At 41.2% G+C, this 22173-nt stretch overlaps 2 protein-coding genes across 7 annotated transcripts; both read right to left on the reverse strand.

Moving 5' to 3' along the window:
* Positions 1–1174: 1174 nt before the first annotated feature.
* cunh19orf47 (chromosome unknown C19orf47 homolog) lies at positions 1175–7890 on the reverse strand. 2 transcript variants are annotated; one of them, XM_069148163.1, is made up of 8 exons: positions 7840–7890; positions 6580–6667; positions 6368–6482; positions 5829–5910; positions 4326–4451; positions 4131–4205; positions 3303–3376; positions 1175–3219 (listed from the first exon to the last, which is right to left on the reverse strand). In XM_069148163.1, exons 1-8 carry the CDS (start codon positions 7856–7858, stop codon positions 2590–2592), a joined length of 1209 nt encoding a protein of 402 aa, XP_069004264.1. In that variant the 5' UTR covers positions 7859–7890; the 3' UTR covers positions 1175–2589. The 2 variants fall into 2 exon arrangements, with proteins under 2 accessions (XP_069004264.1, XP_069004263.1); XM_069148162.1 differs by having other exon boundaries at positions 4056–4205.
* A 4128-nt stretch (positions 7891–12018) lies between these two features.
* Positions 12019–20758, reverse strand: fosb (FBJ murine osteosarcoma viral oncogene homolog B). 5 transcript variants are annotated; one of them, XM_069148168.1, is made up of 6 exons: positions 20477–20758; positions 19944–20131; positions 18087–18470; positions 17458–17565; positions 16656–17000; positions 12019–15548 (listed from the first exon to the last, which is right to left on the reverse strand). In XM_069148168.1, exons 1-6 carry the CDS (start codon positions 20538–20540, stop codon positions 15495–15497), a joined length of 1143 nt encoding a protein of 380 aa, XP_069004269.1. In that variant the 5' UTR covers positions 20541–20758; the 3' UTR covers positions 12019–15494. The 5 variants fall into 5 exon arrangements, with proteins under 5 accessions (XP_069004269.1, XP_069004268.1, XP_069004266.1 ...); XM_069148167.1 differs by having other exon boundaries at positions 12019–16495; XM_069148165.1 differs by having other exon boundaries at positions 12019–17000; positions 19944–20101.
* Positions 20759–22173: the final 1415 nt, after the last annotated feature.

The following is a 22173-nucleotide window of genomic DNA, read 5'->3' on the forward strand; positions in this document are numbered from 1 at the left end:
GGTTGATAAGCAGCAGAGCGATGCCTCACATCGGGTTAACCCAGTCCTGAAGCAAATCCTTTCAATGACAGTTGTGCGAACATATAGTGTCACATCTGCTCGTGGTGTATGAGGGTGAACTGTCAAAAACTGAGGAAAAGCACTGAATAATTAATTACAGAAAAACTTAAGCAGCTGTTAGACTATAACACTGACATAAAACACATACCCCCCCCCACCCCCCTCCCTCCCCCCAATCTCTCCATATGCCATAGTCAAGACTGGAGATCAGTGGCAGCTGCTTGGTAAATGTGGGTGTTGATTCCAGTTACCTGTATTAAGTTTTGAATAGTGGGTAAATAGAGGTTTTCTCAGTTTTTGTGTTTATTTTGCGACTTCATTGCTAATGGGGACCAGATCAGTGTTTCCCACCATTTTGGCTTGTGGACATCTAAAATGAAGCACTGTCTACTTGTGACCAGTCAGGACCAGAATTGTCACCAGTCAAGCAAGCAGATGCTTTCACTCAAAGGGGCTTGAAGCTCTAAAGCAGCAATGTATGCAGCATCTCACAGGGAAAAAAAAATTAAAAATGGTACTATAACCTTTTCCTTTCATTCAGACCAGATGGGCACCGATGCCTGGGTTTGGAACCTCAAGCCAAGACAACAAAGACCGAACATAATAAACACATTTACGTCCAATCCACTCATTCTCAATAACTATTTACTCAAGTGCCATCGAGGATGTCGTGTTTTTGTTTAAAGTCACATGGCAGCATTATGAATGAATGTATGTATTTCTATCCTGGGCTGCGTTTTGCATTTTTCACATTTAAAATCAGGTAGTTGCTGTCTCAAAGGCGTCACCGGAGATGTTATTTATTCCTACTTTAAAACAAATAATAGCTGTAATCATTTAAGGAGATGCCAATGTTAGTATAATTGAGGAGTATATTAATGCAGCCACAAATACATACTGTTTCACTGGGGACAGTGTCAACAGCAACGTCACTGAGTAGAGTTGGTGTTTAATATGTTTATTGATGAATGATCTGCTTAATGTTCCCAGAGGGATAGGAATATTGACTGTGCTGTCATGTTGATACTTAAAAGAGATACTGTATGTGCCACTGACATGCGTTGTTGTAATTTCTCCTTCGCAGAAAGAAAGAAAACAAAAAGAACATTTGGAACCCTTTTTTTTTTTCTTTTAATAATTTTCCAAGCATACCTTGTTCAATTTCAGAACTTTTTTTTCCTCAATACATTGAAAAAAAAACTTGCAACGGTTCACGTGTGTTTTGGTTTACTTTGTTTCTTAAAACAATACAAATTCTTTAGGTGATTTTAACCATTTCAAAAATATTTACAGTGTAATAAAGTTCTGCTGTGAAGTCTGACGGACCAAAACAGTACACGGGTGTGAATGAGCCACGCTGGGCAGGGTGAACTGCCTACTTGAGCTACAGTACAGCGGTCCCCCTGACACTGATGAGGCCCGATGGCATCTCGGAGTTCCTTCACTTGGACACATGATGCAAGAAGGTCCACATAGAAAAATATGCAGCAGAGCAGCTTTTGTGCCGTGTGAAATCAAGACTAACAAATCTATATATTGCATTTCAAAGTAACCAATATTTTACTAATCCAACTTTCAAGTAGGTGGTTATAGAAAATGTTCAGTACTATGATAGAAAAGTTGACTTAAGTTCAGAGGACTGAACTTCAACTCCACAAAGCGCAGAAGAAGCGGAGGTGCAGTGCTTTTTCTAGATTCAAGTGTTCGACGAGGTTGTTTTGTGTAGCCATTTGGATTTTTCTTTTTCGCTCACAAGTTTGGAGTCAAAGTTCAGAAGCCTTTTTTGACACTTTTACACATTTCCTACTTTAAAAAAAAAATGATGCAGAAGGTAACTTTCAGGTGACGGTCACGACAATAGAAAGCTTTAACTGTTATGTTGCTGCTAGCCCGATGTCTGACTGCTGTCTTGGTTTTTATCTATCCGTACATTTTACTTCAGATTTTTTTGAGAATTATTTTAACGTTGAGGCAAATATTAACAAAATAAATCACAAAATTCTTCTTGGAGAAGTGACACGCTTTACAGCTCAACTGTATTCATTCAGGAGGAGTCTCAAAAAGGGGAAGTTTAAGCAGCAGCATTCTTATATGTGGAGTGACGGGATTAAATTGAAACCGCCATCATGGCAGATTGGTTGACATCATGCTCATGCTTTAAGCTCACAAATATAGAAAAAAAAAAAGTACATATTTCTAAAACATGATAAATGGCAGATATGACTGAGACACAATAAATAGCTTTCAGGCTGAGCAATACAATACACAGCGAGTCATCAAATTCAAATCTTGGACACTAAACAAAGGTGATTTTCCAATGGCAGCATGACTTAAGTGTAAAAAAAAAACCCATCAGTTTTTAGTAACTTTAAAGCCGTGTTCAATTGTCCATACATCCAAGGTAAACAAACAACACCCCCATTAATAATAATCTGCAGTCCTGCGTGTAGCAAGATAAATGCAAAAGGTGGCAATACAAATTCTATAAAGAATGTAAAGAAAGAGTCTGAATCAGTTTTGGAGAGTGTGTTAGGTTCTCTTACTGCCCAGTCTCTTAAAAACACTGACAGCCTTAACATCCATCTGGGCGCCAAAGGAGTCTCCTGCTCCTGCTGCTCCTGCTGCTCCTGCTCCTCCTCCTGCTCCTCCTCCTGCTCCTCCTCCTGCTCTTCCTCCTGCTCTTCCTCCTGCTCTTCCTCCTGCTGCTGCGACCCCGGTGCTGCTGCTCACCTTGGAGCTCACTACAGTCAATCTCTCCTGGGCTCTGGGTCTGGTGCTGGTCACTCTGTTGTCCTGCGTGTCAGCGGGTGTTAGCGACACAGCAGTGTTTGAGTGTGTGGTGGGGAGCTTACCCAGTCTCTGAAGAACACTGATCTTGACAGGGGGAAGGCCATTTGGGGAGGAAGATGAAGAGGAGGTGGGAGTGTCAGAGGGAGGTAGTTTGAATTTGCCTCCGAGGCGGCGCAGGGTGGTTGGGGCTGCTTTAGTGGCCGGCTCTTTCTTCTGGGACAGAGGCAGTTTCTTGAGGACACCAGCATACTGGAGGACAGAGCCTTCTCCATCACTGTCATCTTCAGCCATGTTTCCACTCATATTTCCTGGCCTCGGTCTGTCTTCACTTTCATCCCCTTTGTCGAGGCGACTGAACACCCCGGTGGGCTGCCAAAACACAAGCAGTATAAGCTCAGGTCTGATCTTTATTGTAAACAGTAAGCTAACTAAGATATACTGACAGGCCTCACCTTGTTGTTGCTGGTCGTTGTGTCGGCCTTCGATTCGGCTCCAAGTCTCGCGAACACTGAAGTGCGTGTCGAACCTTTTTCAGGAGAAGTGCAATAAACAGAAAGTTTTACACAAATGTTAATGTGACAGCCTGACTGTGATTAGTTTGGTTCTTGTTCTGATTACTCATTAGCTGTGGAAACATAATCAGCTAAAAAGTAAACAGAAAAAGTTCACACCACTGTGATCCTACAAGAAGACAGAAGGAGAAGAGAATCTGTGGAGCAGCACGATGGTTGTGCCGGCTGTCCAAAGTCCAGGTTGGTTTATTTTTCTTCACTTTCAATGCTTTCATATATTTTCACTTTTTTAACCATTTCTATCCTTGTCCAACCTCACAAGGAGTCAACAGGTGTATGTCCAGCTAGTTAAGAACATTTCCCTCAACTGAGAGAATATGTTGCTAGATGCGCATCTGTGCCATTTTTAAGAGATGCGGGAAAAAAAATTGGCTGATATGATGCAATGTGAGACGAAGGAAGAAAAATGGGCACGGTTTGACAGAGAGAATGAGTATTGGTGCAGTCATTACTAAGGAGGCTGAATTACAAAAATACAGAAGGTGAAGGTCAAACAGGCTCCGTTTACCAGCAAAGCATCCGCGGTTTCAGTTTTTAAGAGTTCAATTCATGAAGGTTTTATTGTTGACTAGTTGTGGTGAGTAACAGCATTAGTTTGGCGAGTTGTCGGCGAGGCCACTGGGTCAGGCCTACCTTTCTTGGCCTGCTGGGCCAGGATTCGGCGTGTACGAGGCGTGGTGCCCTTGGGCATGTTGATGATGTACTTGCCTTCCATCTCAGCTGTCACACGCCGGCGCTTCACTGTTGGCAAACCATTCCCCTCGTCAGCTGGCTGACTTACAACTGACAAACAAAGTGGTAGGTACACGAGGATTACACACAGGTAAAAAGGGGGCACGTGTGGCTCCAGAGGAACAGCAAATAGAGGACTGATGGGGCAAAAGAAACTTTCATTGAGTCTACCTGCTTTGTTACTCTTGTTTGCTTGCACGTTGGACACTGTGACGGAGAGGCGGTTGTCAGGGCGACGGGCAGGAGTGGTCGGCGGGGAGTCATGGCTCAAAGCATTGGCAATCATGCGAGTGGCAGCTGAGAAAAAGACAGAAACATTCTTAACTAGCTGGGATTTAGCATTTTTCATTTAAAAACCTTCATGTTCTGCAGCAAAGATGAGATCAGAGGACAGCCGGGACAGTTCTCTTCTAAAATGTACGAGTCCTTTAATTTGCGTTCAATTTTGGAAAAATTCAATAAAATTCATACTGGAAACTGTTGCTGACTGCCAGAGCATCAAACTGCTCAGCTCTGTTCAATCCAGATGAAAATGTTTGCCCTCTGGCAGAATTTTAACAGTTTGCAAGTAATTTACAACTCGTATATCGTCATCTGTACTTTTGTACTTTTGTCATTTTTAAATGTGAATATTTTTGTGTGTCCAACTATTTGTGTGGATCCTCTTGTCTTCTCTGTTTCACACAAAATGCACAAATGCAGAGAAGAGCCAGCGCTTCCCAGCACATAGTGACCGAGTGCTAGCTGGCTGGAACTGGTTTTCTGCTTGTGAAGTGAAGGGGAAGCAGCAGTATCCTTAACTAGCTGCTACCATCCAGGGAGATGTATTTTACCATGAAAAGCCACCCAGACCAACACACAGTAACTCATTGATTTTTTTTTTTTTTTTTAAAACTTAAAAGGCTATATTGGTGAGTTAATGAAAAAAAAATTGTCAAATTACTTTGGTTTTAGTTGTTGATGCTTTTTCGTCCACTTGAAGCACTTCTAAATTCATATCAGTCTTTATTTGAGCCTCATGTGAATTACTGTCATGTTATATAGTGCAATACCTTACCCACTGAAAAATCACAAATTTTACAGGACACAGTTAAAAGGGTTATATTCATGGACCATCATTTCCACAGCTACAGTCTTCTGAGGCTTACTGAATGTCACATTTTTCACAATGCTTGAAAAATGTTATACATGTGATATACAACAGACTTTGTGGCTTTCTTCAAACTTACCTTTCTACTATTAAAAAAAAAAAAAAAGTGTTTTATGAAGCGTAAGTAATGTCAACTTAAATGTGGAACTCATCCCAGCTCACTTTGGGCGAAGGCAGGGTTCACCCTGGACAGGTCGCCAGTCTACCACAGGGCCAACCAGCTCAGTTTTGTCTGCATAATTAATGCAGACATACCACATGATGATACAACTGATGATTGGTATTGCTTCTGGCTGGGCTGATGAATGGATCACACTGTTGTGTCATTTCAGTAAAGCAGTGTTAGAGGTTGGATGAAATAAGCACAAACAACTAAAAACCCAAGGAACAACTCTTTTGTAAAGAAAACCTGAAACACAAAATAAAGCTCGTCTTGACCTCGGATAATTCTGCTCTAAATTGAACAGTGGCTGTGACCCTTCAATTTAGTTAGAACAAGAATAAAAATAAATGTTGTTACTTACGAGTGTTGGCAGTTCTTCTGAGCTCAGCTTGAACACTGGTCTGTCCTGAGGAGATGGCTTCTGTTGCCATTTTACACATGTCCTGAAGATGGGACAACAGAACAATGTAACATGAGTTGGGGGAAATCTGCGGGCTACAGTGAAGTCAGTGACCAGTGGAGTAAATTTGATACACCTTTAATCCGCAAAAACAAACAATTTCAAAATTTTTCCATGTCTGCTGATTAACAGAAGAAACCCTTTGAATATTGTATTTGAGTCACTCAGACGAAACCCAGGCATTTATTTCTTACTGTATAAATGTCAAAGTATTTAAGAACACATTATGTTGGCAGCTGTGGATAGTTTTTGAGCCAGTGGTTAATACCAATATTGTCCTCACCCTGTAATACAGTCACACCTAGAATTGAAAAAATGTAAGCCATACTGAAAAGTACATCCAACAATATGGAGCTGTTTTTAAAAAATTTCATACATATCTATGTTGCCGGTCGCACGTGTCCGCTCAAATGAAAATGTTAAGTCAGGTCTGGCCTTACCTGCCTGTAGACCTGCTTGGCATGTTTAAGAATGGCAATGATGTCACCAATGACAGTGATGCCGAGGTCCATCATGATGTCTTTACTGAGATCCATCAGCATGTTCTTCTGGATTCTGAAGCCGCAAAAACAATCATAATGATAAAGTGCGTATGATCACAGTATGGATGTGTTTATGTTGTGTAAGTGTATCAGGCCTGTGAAATGGTTACCTGTTGTCCACGAAGGAAAGCGCATAAGTGACTGCAAGACCGGCTGGGATCCCTGCGTCCTTAAAAAACTGAATCCACTCTGAGGTGGCTTCAGAGACAAAGAGGATGTTTTTTTTAATTTATTAATGCAACAAAGCACTGAAGGACACTGAAACACAACCAAACGATAATCAGTTTATCATCAGGAAGGACCAAAGGCACAAGAAAATATGTACATTAAAGAAGCTGAAATCAGAGAATTTAAACATTGTTTTTTTTCCTTTAACAAAATTACTCAAAATGGCTTATTATTTACAGGCGATCATTTTCTTTCAATCAATTTATCGATTCATTTGTTTCCCAAATAATTTAAGTCACAATGATACAGAATAATGACGCGGAGAATGCACATTAAAAAACAAAAAAAAAGTCTGAAACCAGAGTACGATAACAATCAAAATGATCAATGGGTTAATCTGTTATTTGAATCATATTATCCTCTTCATAGTGGTCAACGATGGTTTCAAGTAATGCTGCCGACTACAGTGGGGCATGTAAACCTGAGGAGACAGGAGCACGCCGAGGTCTAACATATGCTGACCAGCTGGAGGGTTATTTATAACACCAATTACGAAACGTCTTGTGGTTGTGAGTACCACGTACAGCAGCGTGAAGGGAAGCACAACAGCTGCCTGAACAATGGCTCAGTCCAACGTGGTCTGACTGATGAACTCGGCCACACCGAGACGAGATTCACACGGTGGCTGAACCTCCATTTGACACTGAACGAGTCAAGAATCACACGACAGCTCAAGAGACGCCTTTAAAAAAAAAAAAAGACACTCGTCGCCGCATAAATCCTGGATTTATGAAATACTCTCATTCAAAAGGGACAATCTTTTGAGTTTCAAACCCGATACGGATTCTTTGGCTAACCCTCTTGTAGGGTGATGAGTTAAAGACGATTTAAGCCTATTTTACAAATTAAACTAGCCAACAATTCAGAACTCGGTTTTAACCCTGAATATTAAAATCACATCATAAAGGCAGCGGCGGGAGAACCGTGTGTGTTAGCTTTCTGCGTTAGCATTGTCTCGGCGGTAGATCGAGCCGTGAATTAAAAGGCCATCCACGGCTCACACTACGAACGGAAACGCGAGAATAAATGAAGGACAATATTGAGAAACGATGCTGTGGTCATATTTAGAAGAAAACTATCTGAAATATTATAATTACTGCAAAAATGTTAACGTTGGCTCGCCGGGCCTTTATGCTCCTCACCTGTTGTCACGGACGCCATGTTCACAACAAATGCGTGGTGACGTCGACGGAATCCGGAAGAACCGCGTTGGTCCGTGACGCAACTTCCGGCATAAGCACAAAAAAAAAAACAAAAAAAAAAAACCCTGCGTCCTGTGAAATTTTCATTCCTGGCCGCCAGAGAGCGACGCAGACTGCTAATTTACAAAAAATAAATAAATAAAAATGTAAAAAAAAGCCCTCAGAAGACTCGTATGTTTAATTTTAAATAGTGTTGGACTTGGGCTCCTGCTAGTACAACGCCAATATGTGTCAGCCCTCAGTCCTGCGTGTTCTTTAATGAGGCAATAGGAGAAGATGTCAGGCTTCAAGATATTTATTTAACAGCCGCAGAATAACCAGTTTGCAGAGCTCTGGGTCCAGACTATGTTTCCCTGACCGCAACAGAGTATGTGTCAGTTCACGAAGTCTGATCTCCTGACTTTCCCTCACCCAGTCTTCTTATAGTCCAGACACCAAAAAGTCATGTGTCCTTTGTTGGTTGGTGGAGGTGGTGGTTGTCTTCCTCCACACCCTGGAGTCCTCGCAACAGCCGTCTGTTCCTGTTTATGCCTCCAAGAACAACAGTATGTGACCCCACAGGTTGCCGACTCCCTCCTGTGACCTTTTGGTTTGGCACAGTACTTTCACTCTCATTCACAAACACAGTCTTTTGTCTACACCTTCATTCACAACCATACCCTTTTGTCTACACCTTCATTCACAACCACACCCTTTTGTCTACACCTTCATTCACAACCACACCCTTTCGTCTACCCCTTAGGATTAATAGTTGATAATACGACCTATATATAATTAATATGATATGGCATCCATATATGTTGTATTATTGTAAACATAACCTAGCACAGAATCGCACAATAGTCAAGTTCCAGACAGCCTGAAAGTTTGTTGACTGCTTGAATCAACATTAGCTAATAAATACAGCCATTTACTTGTTATCAAACAACAGCTGTTAAACATCCAGCAACAACAAGTCCAGTATTCACTCTCAACTTGAGGCGCATTTAGCCTACAGCTGTTCCTTGGGGAAATGATCTGGCTCGTGAGCTGGTAAAAATGCTCCCCTTTCCGCTAAATGTTGTGAGCTTTTTTCTAAAGTTAACTAGCTGCTTACTAGAAGATGTGACTGAATTAAAAAAAAAACAGCAAAGTGAAACCAAAACATTGACCTAAAATATCTGTGGAACAGTTGGGCGCTTAGAAATATTCACGAGTTCATCACAAAAGACCCTTTCACATGACCCATAGTTCAACATTGATGAATAGCCTTTTTGTAAAAGAGACTCATTTAATCCTTCATTTATTCTATATCTCTTCAAATTATACACAAACATTTCCCTTGGACTAAAGAATAAACGGATACGATTTTGGGTCACAACGAGGCATGCTCATGCACGATATTTGATGAACGCTCAAAGGGAATATATTCCACATGATCATATTTTACACTTAAGACAGATCCTAAAATTGGTGACATTACCCCGGGCTGTCCATCTGGAAATGATGGTGTATGTATCGATCATTTGTGCTGTCAGGATTGAAGCTGTGTGTGAACCATCCATGTTTTTTTTTTTTTTTTTTTTAAATTTATAGCTTCTTTGCAGCAACATCCTATTTGGTTTGGGCAGATATGCATGTAAAGTACAACTTGAGTTGTTCGTATCAAGCTGCTAGATGAGGCCCAACTATATGAAGGTATTTTTGTGTCTTTATTAGGCAAGCAAAAATAAAAAAAATAAGTTTTAATAGCAAATTCCTTGCACTGCAATCAAAAATCAAGTTTGTAAAAAAATAAAAATAAAAAAATAAATATATATATAAACTGAGAATAAAATAGTTGCATTGCAAACAAATTTGCTGTCACAGTTTTGTTAGTTTTTTGTTAAGAGGACTGTGTTTAACTACATGGAGGTATGTATGCTCGTGTGTTTCTATTGAGACGCTTTTAACTGCGGCAGCACAGCTTTCACTTTGGTTATATTTCATGCTTCCATCAGCATGTCGATCCCTTCAGCGGACACACAGCGGGATGCTGCTCATATTTCCGCCGGTGCATGTCGTTTCCTATTCCGCTGGATGGAGACGCAGCCCGTCGGTATAGTTAACCGCGGTTAGGAAACGTTTGTGCCGGTGGAACACGAGCGGTACCAGTCGCTGAAAGGATCAGCACCACTTGTGGAAAACTGCAGTTGTAACCTTGTTAACTTTAACAACAACGTGGAATATAACCAAAGTGAAAGCTGTGCTGTCACGTTTTAAAGCATTTCACTGGAAAAGAGTGATATAACGTTAGCAGATCAGTAACGTAGCTCAACACAGCCCTCTGCTGTCGGAAGCAGCGAGTTGTGTGTCTTGCAGCCGTGCTGTGTGGGTCTGAGTCAATCCGCCAATAGAAACTCTGTCTCCATCGTATGCCCCCGCCTACTACATCCAACTCAACTCTCTTTTTTGACCTGAGAGCAAAGGTTTTCAAATTTGCAGCCAAAAAAATTCTCGTTTCATAAGCAAAGTTCTTAATTCTGTGACCGAAACTAACAAAACTGAGAGCAAATTTGTTTGCAATGCAAATAATTTAATTCTCAGTTTATATATTTTTACTTACAAACTTGAATTTTAATGGCAGTGTGAGAAATTTGCTTTCAAAACTGTTTTTTTGTTGTTGTTGTTGCATTATAAAGACAGAAATACCTTCATACAACTAGAGTTCATAAGAGAAGCTGTGAAGAAAATAAGCCTTCCCAAAGTCCTGTCTGGTAAGAAACAAACCTGCTCGGTTTGAACCTCAGCCCTTTGACACCAACATTATAAAGCATTCTCCCACAACACCTTACATATAATCACAGAATATGGACTTTACCTATAATTATTAAACAAAACAAAAAGCTTTGAAAAACAACATTTTTACAGATGAAATGAAGAATGACATCCTCCTCTTGTATATGATTTGTACAGCATTTACTTTCAACCGAAGAGGGAATTCAGTGGCAACATTATAGTTGTTTTATTTGGCAATATTCGTAATTGAAACATTAACATGACAAAATTTGGCGCCACAAAATCATAGTCAAACCCGTAACAGCTTCAGAGAGGTAGGCTTCTTTCCATTTCAGCATTTTGAATCTATCTATTTTTTAACCTGTCCAAGAGAATGACACTAGCAATGCGATCTCCTCCACCTGAGTCTGTTCTGCAGAGTCAGTGCAGCAGTGGTTGAAACACACAGATCAGAGGACAGAAATGCAGCAGAGACTCACACCAAGGTGGAAAAAAATGGGTGCTTATAAATTACGTAAACAACACCAATACATTCTTTTTGGCTGAATCGCAACACTTATATTAAATCTTATATTTTATTTGACCCTTTTACAACCAGTTTGGCCACACACTAGTTGCGTGCACTGCAGTAGTAATTTTGGGAACATCTGTGGAAGTGTATATACAGATAATACCCCCCCCCCCCAATTGAAAACGTAATGAAATGCAGAAAAAAAGAAACATGCACATGCTGTTGAATTTCAGCTGTTGTGATACAAAATGTGTGTATTAAGTGTCATTGTTCACATAAAATTCTGCTGGTGTGCGTGAAACTCAGATATGTTGATAAATGTTACTAAACATAAGTAGCTCTCGGACACTTTGTCAAAGTCGTTCTCAGAGGAAAAAAGGTTGGAGACCCCTGATAAACAACATAAAACATCTGTTAGTACAGTAAATTATGAGAGATTAAACACACAGATAGTATCTGGATGAAAATGTATTAACAGCTTTAACGGATTTTCAAACAAAAAAGGTATCTGGTTCCAGCTAGTTAAATGTGAGGATTTTCTGTCTTTGTTGAATTGGTAATCTGGAACGCGAATTTGATCTCCCAAGAATTGTGAGAGTCATTTTCTTTTTTTTTGTTTTGCATTAAAATAGTCATTAGATTAAAAGATGCTGAAAATAACTGCAGTTCAATGTGTATTTTTATATACAAAAACATGATCACTTTTCAGGTCTGTGCTGACCGCCTGCAGCCTCAACTCAAGCAACAAAGATGGAAATTGATTTTTTTTTTTTAAGTATCAAAGAACTTTAAGGTCAAAGAACTCAATGAAAGGAAAGCATTTACAATCAAAGGACGTGTACCTTATAATATGTCATTTTATTTATGTAATTCTTCACAAACCGTCATTAAAGGAGACAGCTCACCCAGCTTTTGCAGTCTAGAAACTGAGAAAAACACTTCATCAGAAACGTTTTAAGATAGAAAAAGGGGTCAGAGGATCATCAAGAAGTCGTACACCTCAAAAGTAGAAACAAATGAAAATGAAGTTATAAAAATAAGTAAACAGTACTTTACAGCGATGTACAGAAAACAAATAGGCTCTGTTGAATTATATGCACTCAAAAGAAGACAATTTGATTTCAGAGCACCTTCATCAGCAAGTTATGTATTTATCCATGAGCCCTCAGCGACAACCTTAATTCAAGTTTCTTTGTTCCTTTCACTTGTGAAACCTAAAAATATACCAAATCATGGAAACTATCTGTCATTTATCTCATGTATTTCAAATGTGACAAAATTGTAGTGTTTGCTCACAGAAAAAGAAACAAAAAAGTAAATTGCTAAAATGAAAATGATGAAACATTGATTAAAGGAATGGATTGAAACAAAAGCAACAGCTTTCTGAAAGGGAGGAGCTTTTCTAGTCTCAATGCATCACCAATAAAGGCTATAAATATTATTTAGATACATTTCCTCATCACGTTTTCCTCAAAACTAAATGTTATTTTAGATATCAAGGACAACTTTCAACACTGTTACGGATGTGGAGAATTAAAGCAATACATCATCACACTTGACATATAGTAGCAGTCAGTTTGATCACTGCTTGATTTGCTACATTATGTTCATCCAAGAGGATAATAAGTATTGCATTTCATACACAGGGATGATATGAAATCAGAGTGCATATGGGAAGAGTGGAAAAATAGAAACACATAACAACATTCACCTCATCATAGAAAAATAGTAAAAGCTCTTGTTCAGTTAACGCTATCATAGCCACCGTACAACACAGGTAGGTGCGGGCAGGTTCTTTGTCTATAACTGGTGGCTGAATTTTTCTCCTTTCCCAAATCATGAGCAACCCATCTGTGATTGCAACCTTACAAAAATATAAAGCAAATTCAGAAAGTTTCAATTAAATCCAAAGCAAAGAAATTAGATGACAGATTGAGTCTAATATGTTGTGTGGTGATCAGGGGCACAGGTGCAGGTACAGTACAAGGGCCCTCTGAGATCTGTTGATCATACTTAAAAATAGAGCAAGCAGTTGATATATAACAATGGTTGTCACAGAGTGACTGAGCTCTCAGAGTTTCAGCTGCGTACTGTTATTGGCTGTCATTCAAAATAAAACATCCTGATGAGACAATCAATGTTTTCATTTTTCTGCAGCCTTAGCATTGGCAAATTGTAACGTTCCACCATTCAATGTAAAACTGCCTCATCGTTATAGTCTAATATAAGTAGCACCACAAAAATCTAAATAAATGAGAACTATTGAATATGTTTTATACTTATTCTGACACCAGAACATAGTCTCATCACATTTGCATTTGGAGAGAAATCAAAAGGCATCTCCAACATCTGTACAAACACAGTCCTTATTCAACATTTTTTTAAATGAGGTCTGCCCACTTTCTGACCACCAAGAACCACATTGGATCAAACATTTATACCATTAATCTGGCTGTTGTTTTGAATAAACAAGTTTATTTTATTCAAAATAAAACTTCTTATACAATCGCAAGATTTTTTTAAAATCTCAGTTAGACAACATGTTTTATTGAGTACAAGAATAGAATAACCTTAACATGATAATGTCAATCAAACGATCCATTTTTTTTTTTTTGCGGTATAAATGTTACTGAGTGATATGTTTATACTGCATACGAGTAATACTTTGTCCTTAAAAAGAAACAGGTTAGTCATTTTGTGGTCATATGAACACTTACACTTTTAATATGTGTATTGACATTTAAGCACTGTTTTTTTTTTCTTCCTCATTTTGCAGTAAGGATCTCATGGCATTAAGGTGTCAGTAGCTTTGGAACAGACCTCACAGAGAAAAAAAACAAACAAAACAAAGGCGTTACCACAACCTTCTAACGTCATCATTATAAACATACATTTAATGTAACTTTGATAGTGCTTTATATTGTCTATAAAACATAAATACACATTGACAGAGGCAGTGACATTGTGCTTCATCTGGAGGGACAGGGCATTACTTTAAATTTATTATAGCTTTTTTTTTTTGTTCCTTTAGAAAAATATTCATTTTAACATTTTATCTTGTTCTTCATTGACAAAAATATTCCATTTAGATCTGCAGACATTCATACTTTACAATCATGGTACATACACTTATATATACATGTTACCTGTATATATGTATATGTATATAGACTTACAATTATATTTTTTTGTAGTGCACAACATGCCTCTGAAGTTGCCAAATGAAAATACAATAAAATAATGAAACAATTGTTACAATGCAATAATAATAGTAACAGTTATGAGGAAATCTCCCGATTAAAACAACAAAGAAAAACAAGAAACGGCAACAATACAAGAGAAAGCAGAGGTCAATGCAAAACAATGAAACACACAAACAAATATAAACATTAAAATATATAACAGTTCTCACTCAAACATACAGGGAAAACAAATCTTACAAATTCACAGGCGAAGAAAGGACGCTCACTCCACAACATCGACTCACATGTTGCCCTCTTTTGTTTCCAGGTCTTGCTTTGTGCTCACTCGCCACATCAACCTCAATAAAGAAAGAAATAAACAGGCCAGGTGCCTCGGAGTGGACGCACTCACAATAAATGCACCTCCACCTCATCTCCTCTGAGAGACAAGGGGAGGTGCAGAGACCACTGAGCCCAATGTTTAGAGGTTGTCTGAATCACAAAAAGCGTCTCTCCTCTAAATAAAGGCATCGGTTCACATCTGATTGATTCTGAGCAGAATTCAGAGCTGTTGCGCTGCAGCAAAACGTCTGTATCTTCAGTTCAGAGACTTAAAAGCGATGGTGTGACTATACGCATGTAGGCCCAGAATGATGAGGCTCTGCGGTATGGAGGTGTTTTTACTGAGGTCACCCTTCCACACAGTTGGCAAGAGCAGGAGGATTTTTTTTTTTCCCGTTCTTTTTTTGCTTTGTTTTTAACATTTGGCTCTATCTTTGTTTTCAACATTTGGTTCCAAAAATCGATGGTCAGGATGGGAGTCATCCTCGATCCAGACTCCATCAGAGTTGGTCTGGGTTGCTCACACTGCTAAATCTCTATCCATAATCATTATTAACAAGCCTCACGACAAATGTGTCTAATCTTCATCGTGTGAACGACATGAAAAATGGCTCAGCAGAAGACAGTGGCATCCATCTTGCATTTTGTGTGTCTATGTGCATGTTAAAAAGTATTTAGCTGCTGTTCACTGTAAAGAGAAATGCGATGGAGCAATGCACTTCAAGAAAAAGGTTCTTCTTTTTGGGTGGATCCCATGCCCTTGATTGACAGGGTGCAAAAGAGCATGTTAGTTGGGCCGGCTTTCACTCAAGGTCCCAAGGGCTCTCGGGGGTCTTCGGGCTCTCTGGGGTCGAAGACTTCAGAGGGAGGGAGAAACATAGAGACAGAACAGGAGAAAACAAAGATGGGTAGAGATGGGTTGGATGACAGGTAGGTAGTCGGCAGAGGAATTTTCAAAACGAGAGTAGAAAGCACAAGATTTAGTGGCAGCTGTGATACTCAGATCCCCAACTTGCCAAGTCCAAGCAACAAATGAAGAAGCTGAGGGTAGTTGAGCAGATGAAGCAGTAGAGGTGAGCGAGAGGTCAGCAGTCTGTCTCCCACAAGGAAAGACCCTGAACAAAGTGTCCTTGGTCCCTATTTCAGATTGGCACAAATACATTCAGCAAGAGGAAGAGGGGAGAAAAGGATGGAAAAGGATGAGAGCAAGAGCACTGGAAAAGGAGCAACCGACAGAGGGAACAAGGTGGGGGCACTTGTGCTTGTAGGGGTGTAATGTAAGAATGTTGTTTTTGGCTCTATTCCAGTACGAGAATGAGAGAAATCATTGTGAATTAGTCTTTTAATTCCAAGCACTTAGACTGGCAACACGGACTTGGTTTTGTTACTGAGTTTGTATTTGCTTCTTATGTCCACTTGCAAGTATTTTGCTGAAATTAACTCTTTGTTGAAACTCAATGCGAAAGGTTGAGTCTAATGAGCAACTATTTTTTCATGGCTCTTTATTTATTGGAATGTATTTCAGAATGAGTAAACTTGAACTCATTCTTATACTCGATTGGTTGATTTTTTTTTTTTTTTTTTCTTTTTTCTTCCTCCATCTGTGAGACTGGTTGGTGCTGTGCACTCACTTGTGTCAGCCTCTACTTCCAGGAAGCAGAATGTGAGTGCGTGTTAATATGTGTGTGCGTGTGTGTGTGTCTATCGGTCAGTCAGAGCGCCAGCAGCGAAGGCGAGTTCAGGGAGTCAGATGACTGCTCGCTACTGCTGTTCCGCTGGTTGGCACTGACCCCGCAGGCTCCCTCTGGGTAGGTGAACACAAATGAAGATGTGTATGAGGTGTTGTAGCTGCCAATGGCCGCACCGTCAAGGTTAGCACCACCACCCCCACTGTCGCTGGCCATAAGGCATGGCCCACCAGGTGCTGGCTCGCATGAGCCATAGAAAGAACTAGAAAACTCTACCTCCTGCATTAATCCTGGCTGAGGCTGCTGCTGGACTTGTGGCTGCTGAACCAGAGGCTGGGACTGTGTGGAGGCCGGATGGGCTGTGTAGGCAGGAGGCAGATAGAAAGAGTCTTCCTTCACTGTCAAGCCCACAATGGAAACAGGCGGTTGTAAGGTCTGGGGAGGGAGCTGGGACTGCACCGGAGGGAGCTGCCCTGAGCCCTGCTGGGGCTGATCCTGGTATTGGATCTTACAGCTTGGCTGGTGGGCCACCAGGACAAACTCCAGGCGCTCTTTCTCCTTCTGCAGCTCCGAGATCTCAGCCTCCAGCTCTGCCTTTTCCTCCTCCAGTATGTCCGTCTCCTGCGGGTTGGTACAGAGAATGAAAGAAACATGGCGAAGGGGAGCCAAAGGTGGGTGAAATGGGTCAGGGAGGGAGGAGGATGTGAAGCAGAAAGAGAGGATAGGAGTGTTAGTTACACCGAACTTCTACTTCAGTGTTTGTGGGGGTGGATGTATCCATCCCAACAGAAATACCTTCCTCCCCTGCAGTTGGATATACAAGGTGTCTTATAGGAGAGCTCCTTAATTAATCCATAAATATTGAAGGTACAATAGTTTCTCTTGAGGACTATGATAGTCATTAACTTAGCTAAACACCTCATTACCATAATCGTCTTTTTTTTTTTTTTTTTTTTTTTTTTTTTTATACACACATGAAGACATTTATTAAAACACTCCACAATGCTATGGGAGGGAACACAAAGTACATAATTATGATCATCATTCACTCTGGCAGCTAAAATGGGGCCAAGCTCACCGACTGCAGTCTGTCTGTGAGTTCTCTCCTGCGGTTTCTGCATTTGGCAGCAGCCAGCTTGTTTCTCTCTCGACGAACACGCCTCTTTTCCTCCTCCTCAGGTGTCAGCTAAAGTGAAGAAAAACATGGATTAGGATAAAAGTTTTGTCTTTGTTCTTGAAAATGTTACCATGTTGTGTAAGCAGCAGTAGTCACAGTCAGGGTTACTACACCAGCTGTGGTTGTGTTAAGGCTGAAACTTGCCCTTTTCTCAATGAGTTTGAAAAAACTTGATTCACATTTTTTTTTAAATCTTTTATCTTGCTAAGAAATAAATTCCCTGAATTACATCAAATAAGATTAAATCAAGCCACAGTTGAAAGATGCATGTTTGATCCCTCCAGCCACACACCCCTCAACATTGACCTGGCCTCTCCCTGTTTCTATATGTTTGTGTATATGAGAAGGGCCTACAGTAGACAGGGGGTACCCTTTTTTAAAATATGTTACCCATCGCCCTTAAAGTGTGTAACAGCAGAATACACTGTAGGCTAGTATTGGTTCTTCTGGCTCCCTTGTAAATAATATACTGCACTGCATGTGTAATATGTGGGGGTCGACAAACAAACCGTTCAAACACACAAACTTACTAACACACCAACATCTCCATCTTCACTCACAGACTCGTCTCGTGTACGGCGGCTGCGGGTTCTGGGCTGGCGGATGGGGCCGGGTGCTGGCCCCAGAGTTTCTGAACTCGTAGGAGTGAACCCAGACCCCGAAGAATAACTGGGGCCTGGCATGTCATACGGGTCAACCAGTGACACCGGCTGGTTCATGGCTGTGGTGCCAGTCGAGCCACTCTGTCCAGAGGCCTGGGAGGAGATGAGGGTCGGCTGTACCATCCACTGCAGGTCCTGACTGGTGGTGATGGCGGTGACGGTGGGCACGAATGAACCGGGCATCTCACCTCCAGTACTGGTCCCTGGCCCGCTGCCCGCAATGCTCAAGCCAGCGCCTGCTGACACACACTCCTGAACAGCGGATATGAAACATTAATTTACAGAGCGTGTAGACATGTAATCAAACTTAGACAGTCAGAAATACAGACACGGATTACCTTGAAATAGTGCTTTGTCATGTTATATCAAAAGTTATTGTCACCATCTTTCCAACCATTGGGTAAACTTTACTTCTGCAATGAAATCCTTCCTTCGATGATCCATTATTACAGATATGCTGTTTTGAAATTCTAATCAGTCCCGATGAAGTCATATTTTGAGTTCTAGATAGACGTCATGACTTTACAAGTACGAAAAGTGTTTTTTTTAAACTGTAAAATACCCCAAACTTTTAAATTGATGTACATATTTGCTAGTGTCGTCTATAAATTTTATTTATTTTAACATGATAAAGGTTAAGTTTGATATAGTTTATGAAAAGTGCTCGAACAAGTAGATATAGAGCATGAGTTTTTAGAGGAAAAACGTTTGTTTAACGTACAAGTTAACTTACAAGTGAACATTTACTCGTTTTGAATCTGCTTTTGTTGCAGTGTCGCCACTTTTTTGTTTGTTTGTTTTAAGTGTCAGGATATACGTCTAAAAATACACACGGAAAGCTCAGATCTGTCGCAGGTCTTGTTTTGGTTTATTTTAGCCCCGAGGAGGAGTATCGTCTACCATTAATATTCATTTAAAAGCGTGTTAAGACATTGGGACAGGCGGCTCTGAAAGCGGCCGCCTCGACCAATCGTTTCTCTCAAAGAGCTTCTCCTCCCTCCTCCTCCTTCCTTCCTTCCTCCTCCCCCGTCACACCCCCGGTGTTCCCCTTGGCAACGCGACGTAGCACTCCAAAATAGAACTTTAATTTACGTCACGGCGAGGCTTGTGAGAGGAGAGCGGCGCGCGCGTGGAAGGACAGAGGCGGGGAGGGGCGTGGCTCCGGCGCTTACGTAGGAGAGTTCCAGCACTCTGTCATCCGCTCTGCGGCGCGCTGCGAACCCGGCACGTTGTCACCGCCGCTGCCGGGGCTCCGACAAGCAACGGAGCTCCCGACAAAATCTGTACTGAACCCCTACCGGACTGTTTACGTCTGACTGCACGAACACACTGTCCCGAAATTTCGGCGTTTTGTAGTCTATGCGTTGCTATTTTTCTTTATGTTATCTGCCTACTTTTATGCAGATCCGATCAAATTAAGTAACAAGCCTGATGCGTTTTACAACACGTCTTTAAAAATTATTATTTCTTTTAAGCAAAAGCACATGTTCTGTGCCTGTAGAACCACAGATGTAAGCACAGGTCCACCTCTGCTTATGAGTCCGACCTGTTGCACTCAGGACGAAATAAATAAGCAAATAACCAGCAGTAACGTTGTCTGTCTTTTTGTTTTAACTTATTTAACCAATTATTCTCAAACGGAGTAGGCTATTATTCTAACATCGGCTTCCAAGCATTATTTTTTTTTTTTTTTTTATCTTAACAGACTGTTAAACTCTGGCTTACCTGCGGAGCACTGGTGGTCGGCGGGCTCCCGAAGGAGTCCACGGAGGAAAGGTACTGGGACTCTATGGATGGAGACGAGCTCCCACGGGATCCGCTGTCGGGGTCGCCGGGGAACCCTTGGTACATCTCCCCGGAGGGACCGGAAAAGAATGCGACACCTGCAGTTACCGGGGAAAGCGCGATGTCACCTGCGGCCACACACACACACACACACACACACACACAAAGAGTAGGCGACTAACGGGCAGGTAGGCGACCGGAGGGAGACCGGGGCTGATGTTGCATAGCGCAGCAAAACCAAAAGTGATGAGGGTGATCGTGGTTTTAAAAGAAGGATATTCCTTGACAAAAGGTGGAATTTGTTTGGTGAGAGCAACATTAACAGGGAAGCCTATGACGGGCAGCGGAGGACAGATGTTTCCGACCTACTTTTATTTATTTATTATTATTATTTTTTTTTTTTATATATATATATACGCTGTTAACGCTAAGACTGCAGCCATATCGTCCACATAAAGTCAGCGTCGTCTTACCTTTGTTGATCTGTTTGTGATTCCCCGGTGAGCTGCTCTTGGTTTCTTTCCAAAAAAGTTGCATGAAGAAGCTTCAGTTCCCCGCGTTTAGGGGGAAAAGTGTCCCGGTTCAGTCTGTGTGAGGAAGTCCTCCCCGTTCAGCTCTAAATCCTCGGAGCGCTTTTTTTTTTTTTTCTTTGCCCGTCCGTCAAACGTGCAATTATAAATCCATAAAGCCCATCCGCGGTACGCCGGGGGACGTTAGCTGTATTACGGCCCACAGTATCAGATCTTGTCTTATGAATGAATCCATCCTCCTCGAGTATAACAGCAAGGCATTTCTGGCGTCGAAGACCCGCCTCGGAGTTCCGCTGACGTACATGCCCATATTTGGTACGATGTTGTGTTTGGTATCCTTGGTGACGTTGAGGGAATCCCTCTCCCACTCAGACGGACCAGAAGCTCACCTCGCCGCGGATAATATTAGACGGGTTTTTTTTGTTTTTTTGGTATTGTCAGAGGCACGAGATATTTCTCACCGTCTGACAATTCCTGCGAGGAAATTTTAAGAAACTTAAGAGTGATAAATATGGAAAGTGTTTATTTCGGACTATATTTGCGTCTGTCTCGATTGGAACATTTTGGATCATGGCTGTAAGAACACATCGTACTATTCCTATAATATCCTTTATCTGTGAGCATGTGCGGATTGTTTGTTGAATTAATTTAATTGAAATCAGCGGTACATTGACGCGTCACGTCTTCAGTTAACCTATCGGGTGTAGATTAGGCTAATGGAAGATATTTCCTAGTTAATCTAGAGCCACTCTAATTGATCGAGTAGGCTGCGGGTATAACCTGGTAAATATCAAAAAAAAAGATTACGCAACACTCTGCTCAGACGGAGTCCCGTCAGCATGAGAGGGAAATCCTGCTGAAAAGTTTCTCAGGACACGCCCTGGGGAGTCCTCTTTGCTCCGGAGCTTAACTGTAAATGAGAGGAAAGCCTCCTTTTCATCTGAACACTCCCCGACCTCCTGAACGCAGCTACGATGCCAAGTATGGATTTACTGGGGAAAAAAAAAAGTTGGAGAAATAATCTTTGAAATGTACACGCGATGCTCCTAATCTTTTATGGATTTTTTTTTTTTTTTTTAGTGTAGGAAAGACTCGGAGCAGAGAGCACAGAGCAGCAACAGCATTCACACACCCTCCCCCTCAAAACAAACAACAACAACAACAACAAAGTGAAGAAACAAAACATGAATTGGTAAACAGCAGTGTAACTCAGTCATGGACAAAGTGGGCAGCAGTGACGGAAATCGGCGTTTGTCATTTGCCAAAACATCGAGCAAAAATGTGATTCATCATTATTATTATGGCCTACATGCGGACACCAGTGGGAATGTGGCGGGTGGGAGGTAGGCTTTGGTTGAGGGGGGGTTTGCGGGAAGACCGGGTGGCAAATCATGAATGAAAGATCTCAAATTCAAGGCCGACGTTTTTTTTTTTTTGGCTGTGATGCCAGACGATGTCACGGGACGGGCATGCCGCTGTGAAAAAGGGCTCCTGCTCCAGCCGATTGTGTGAAAAGGCGTGAGCAAAAAAAAAAGGGAAAGAGTTTGGGGGGGGGGGATAACAAGTTATTAGTCAGCACGGCAACAACGTCAGAGGCGAGGATTAGACGGAGGACGTTTGCGTCCCATCCGGGCCGCCGT

This window comes from Embiotoca jacksoni, unplaced genomic scaffold (assembly GCF_022577435.1).
Source record: "Embiotoca jacksoni isolate LCO1_2020_lvr unplaced genomic scaffold, fEmbJac1.0.p SCAF_14, whole genome shotgun sequence".
In the NCBI taxonomy this organism is placed as follows: domain Eukaryota; kingdom Metazoa; phylum Chordata; class Actinopteri; family Embiotocidae; genus Embiotoca; species Embiotoca jacksoni.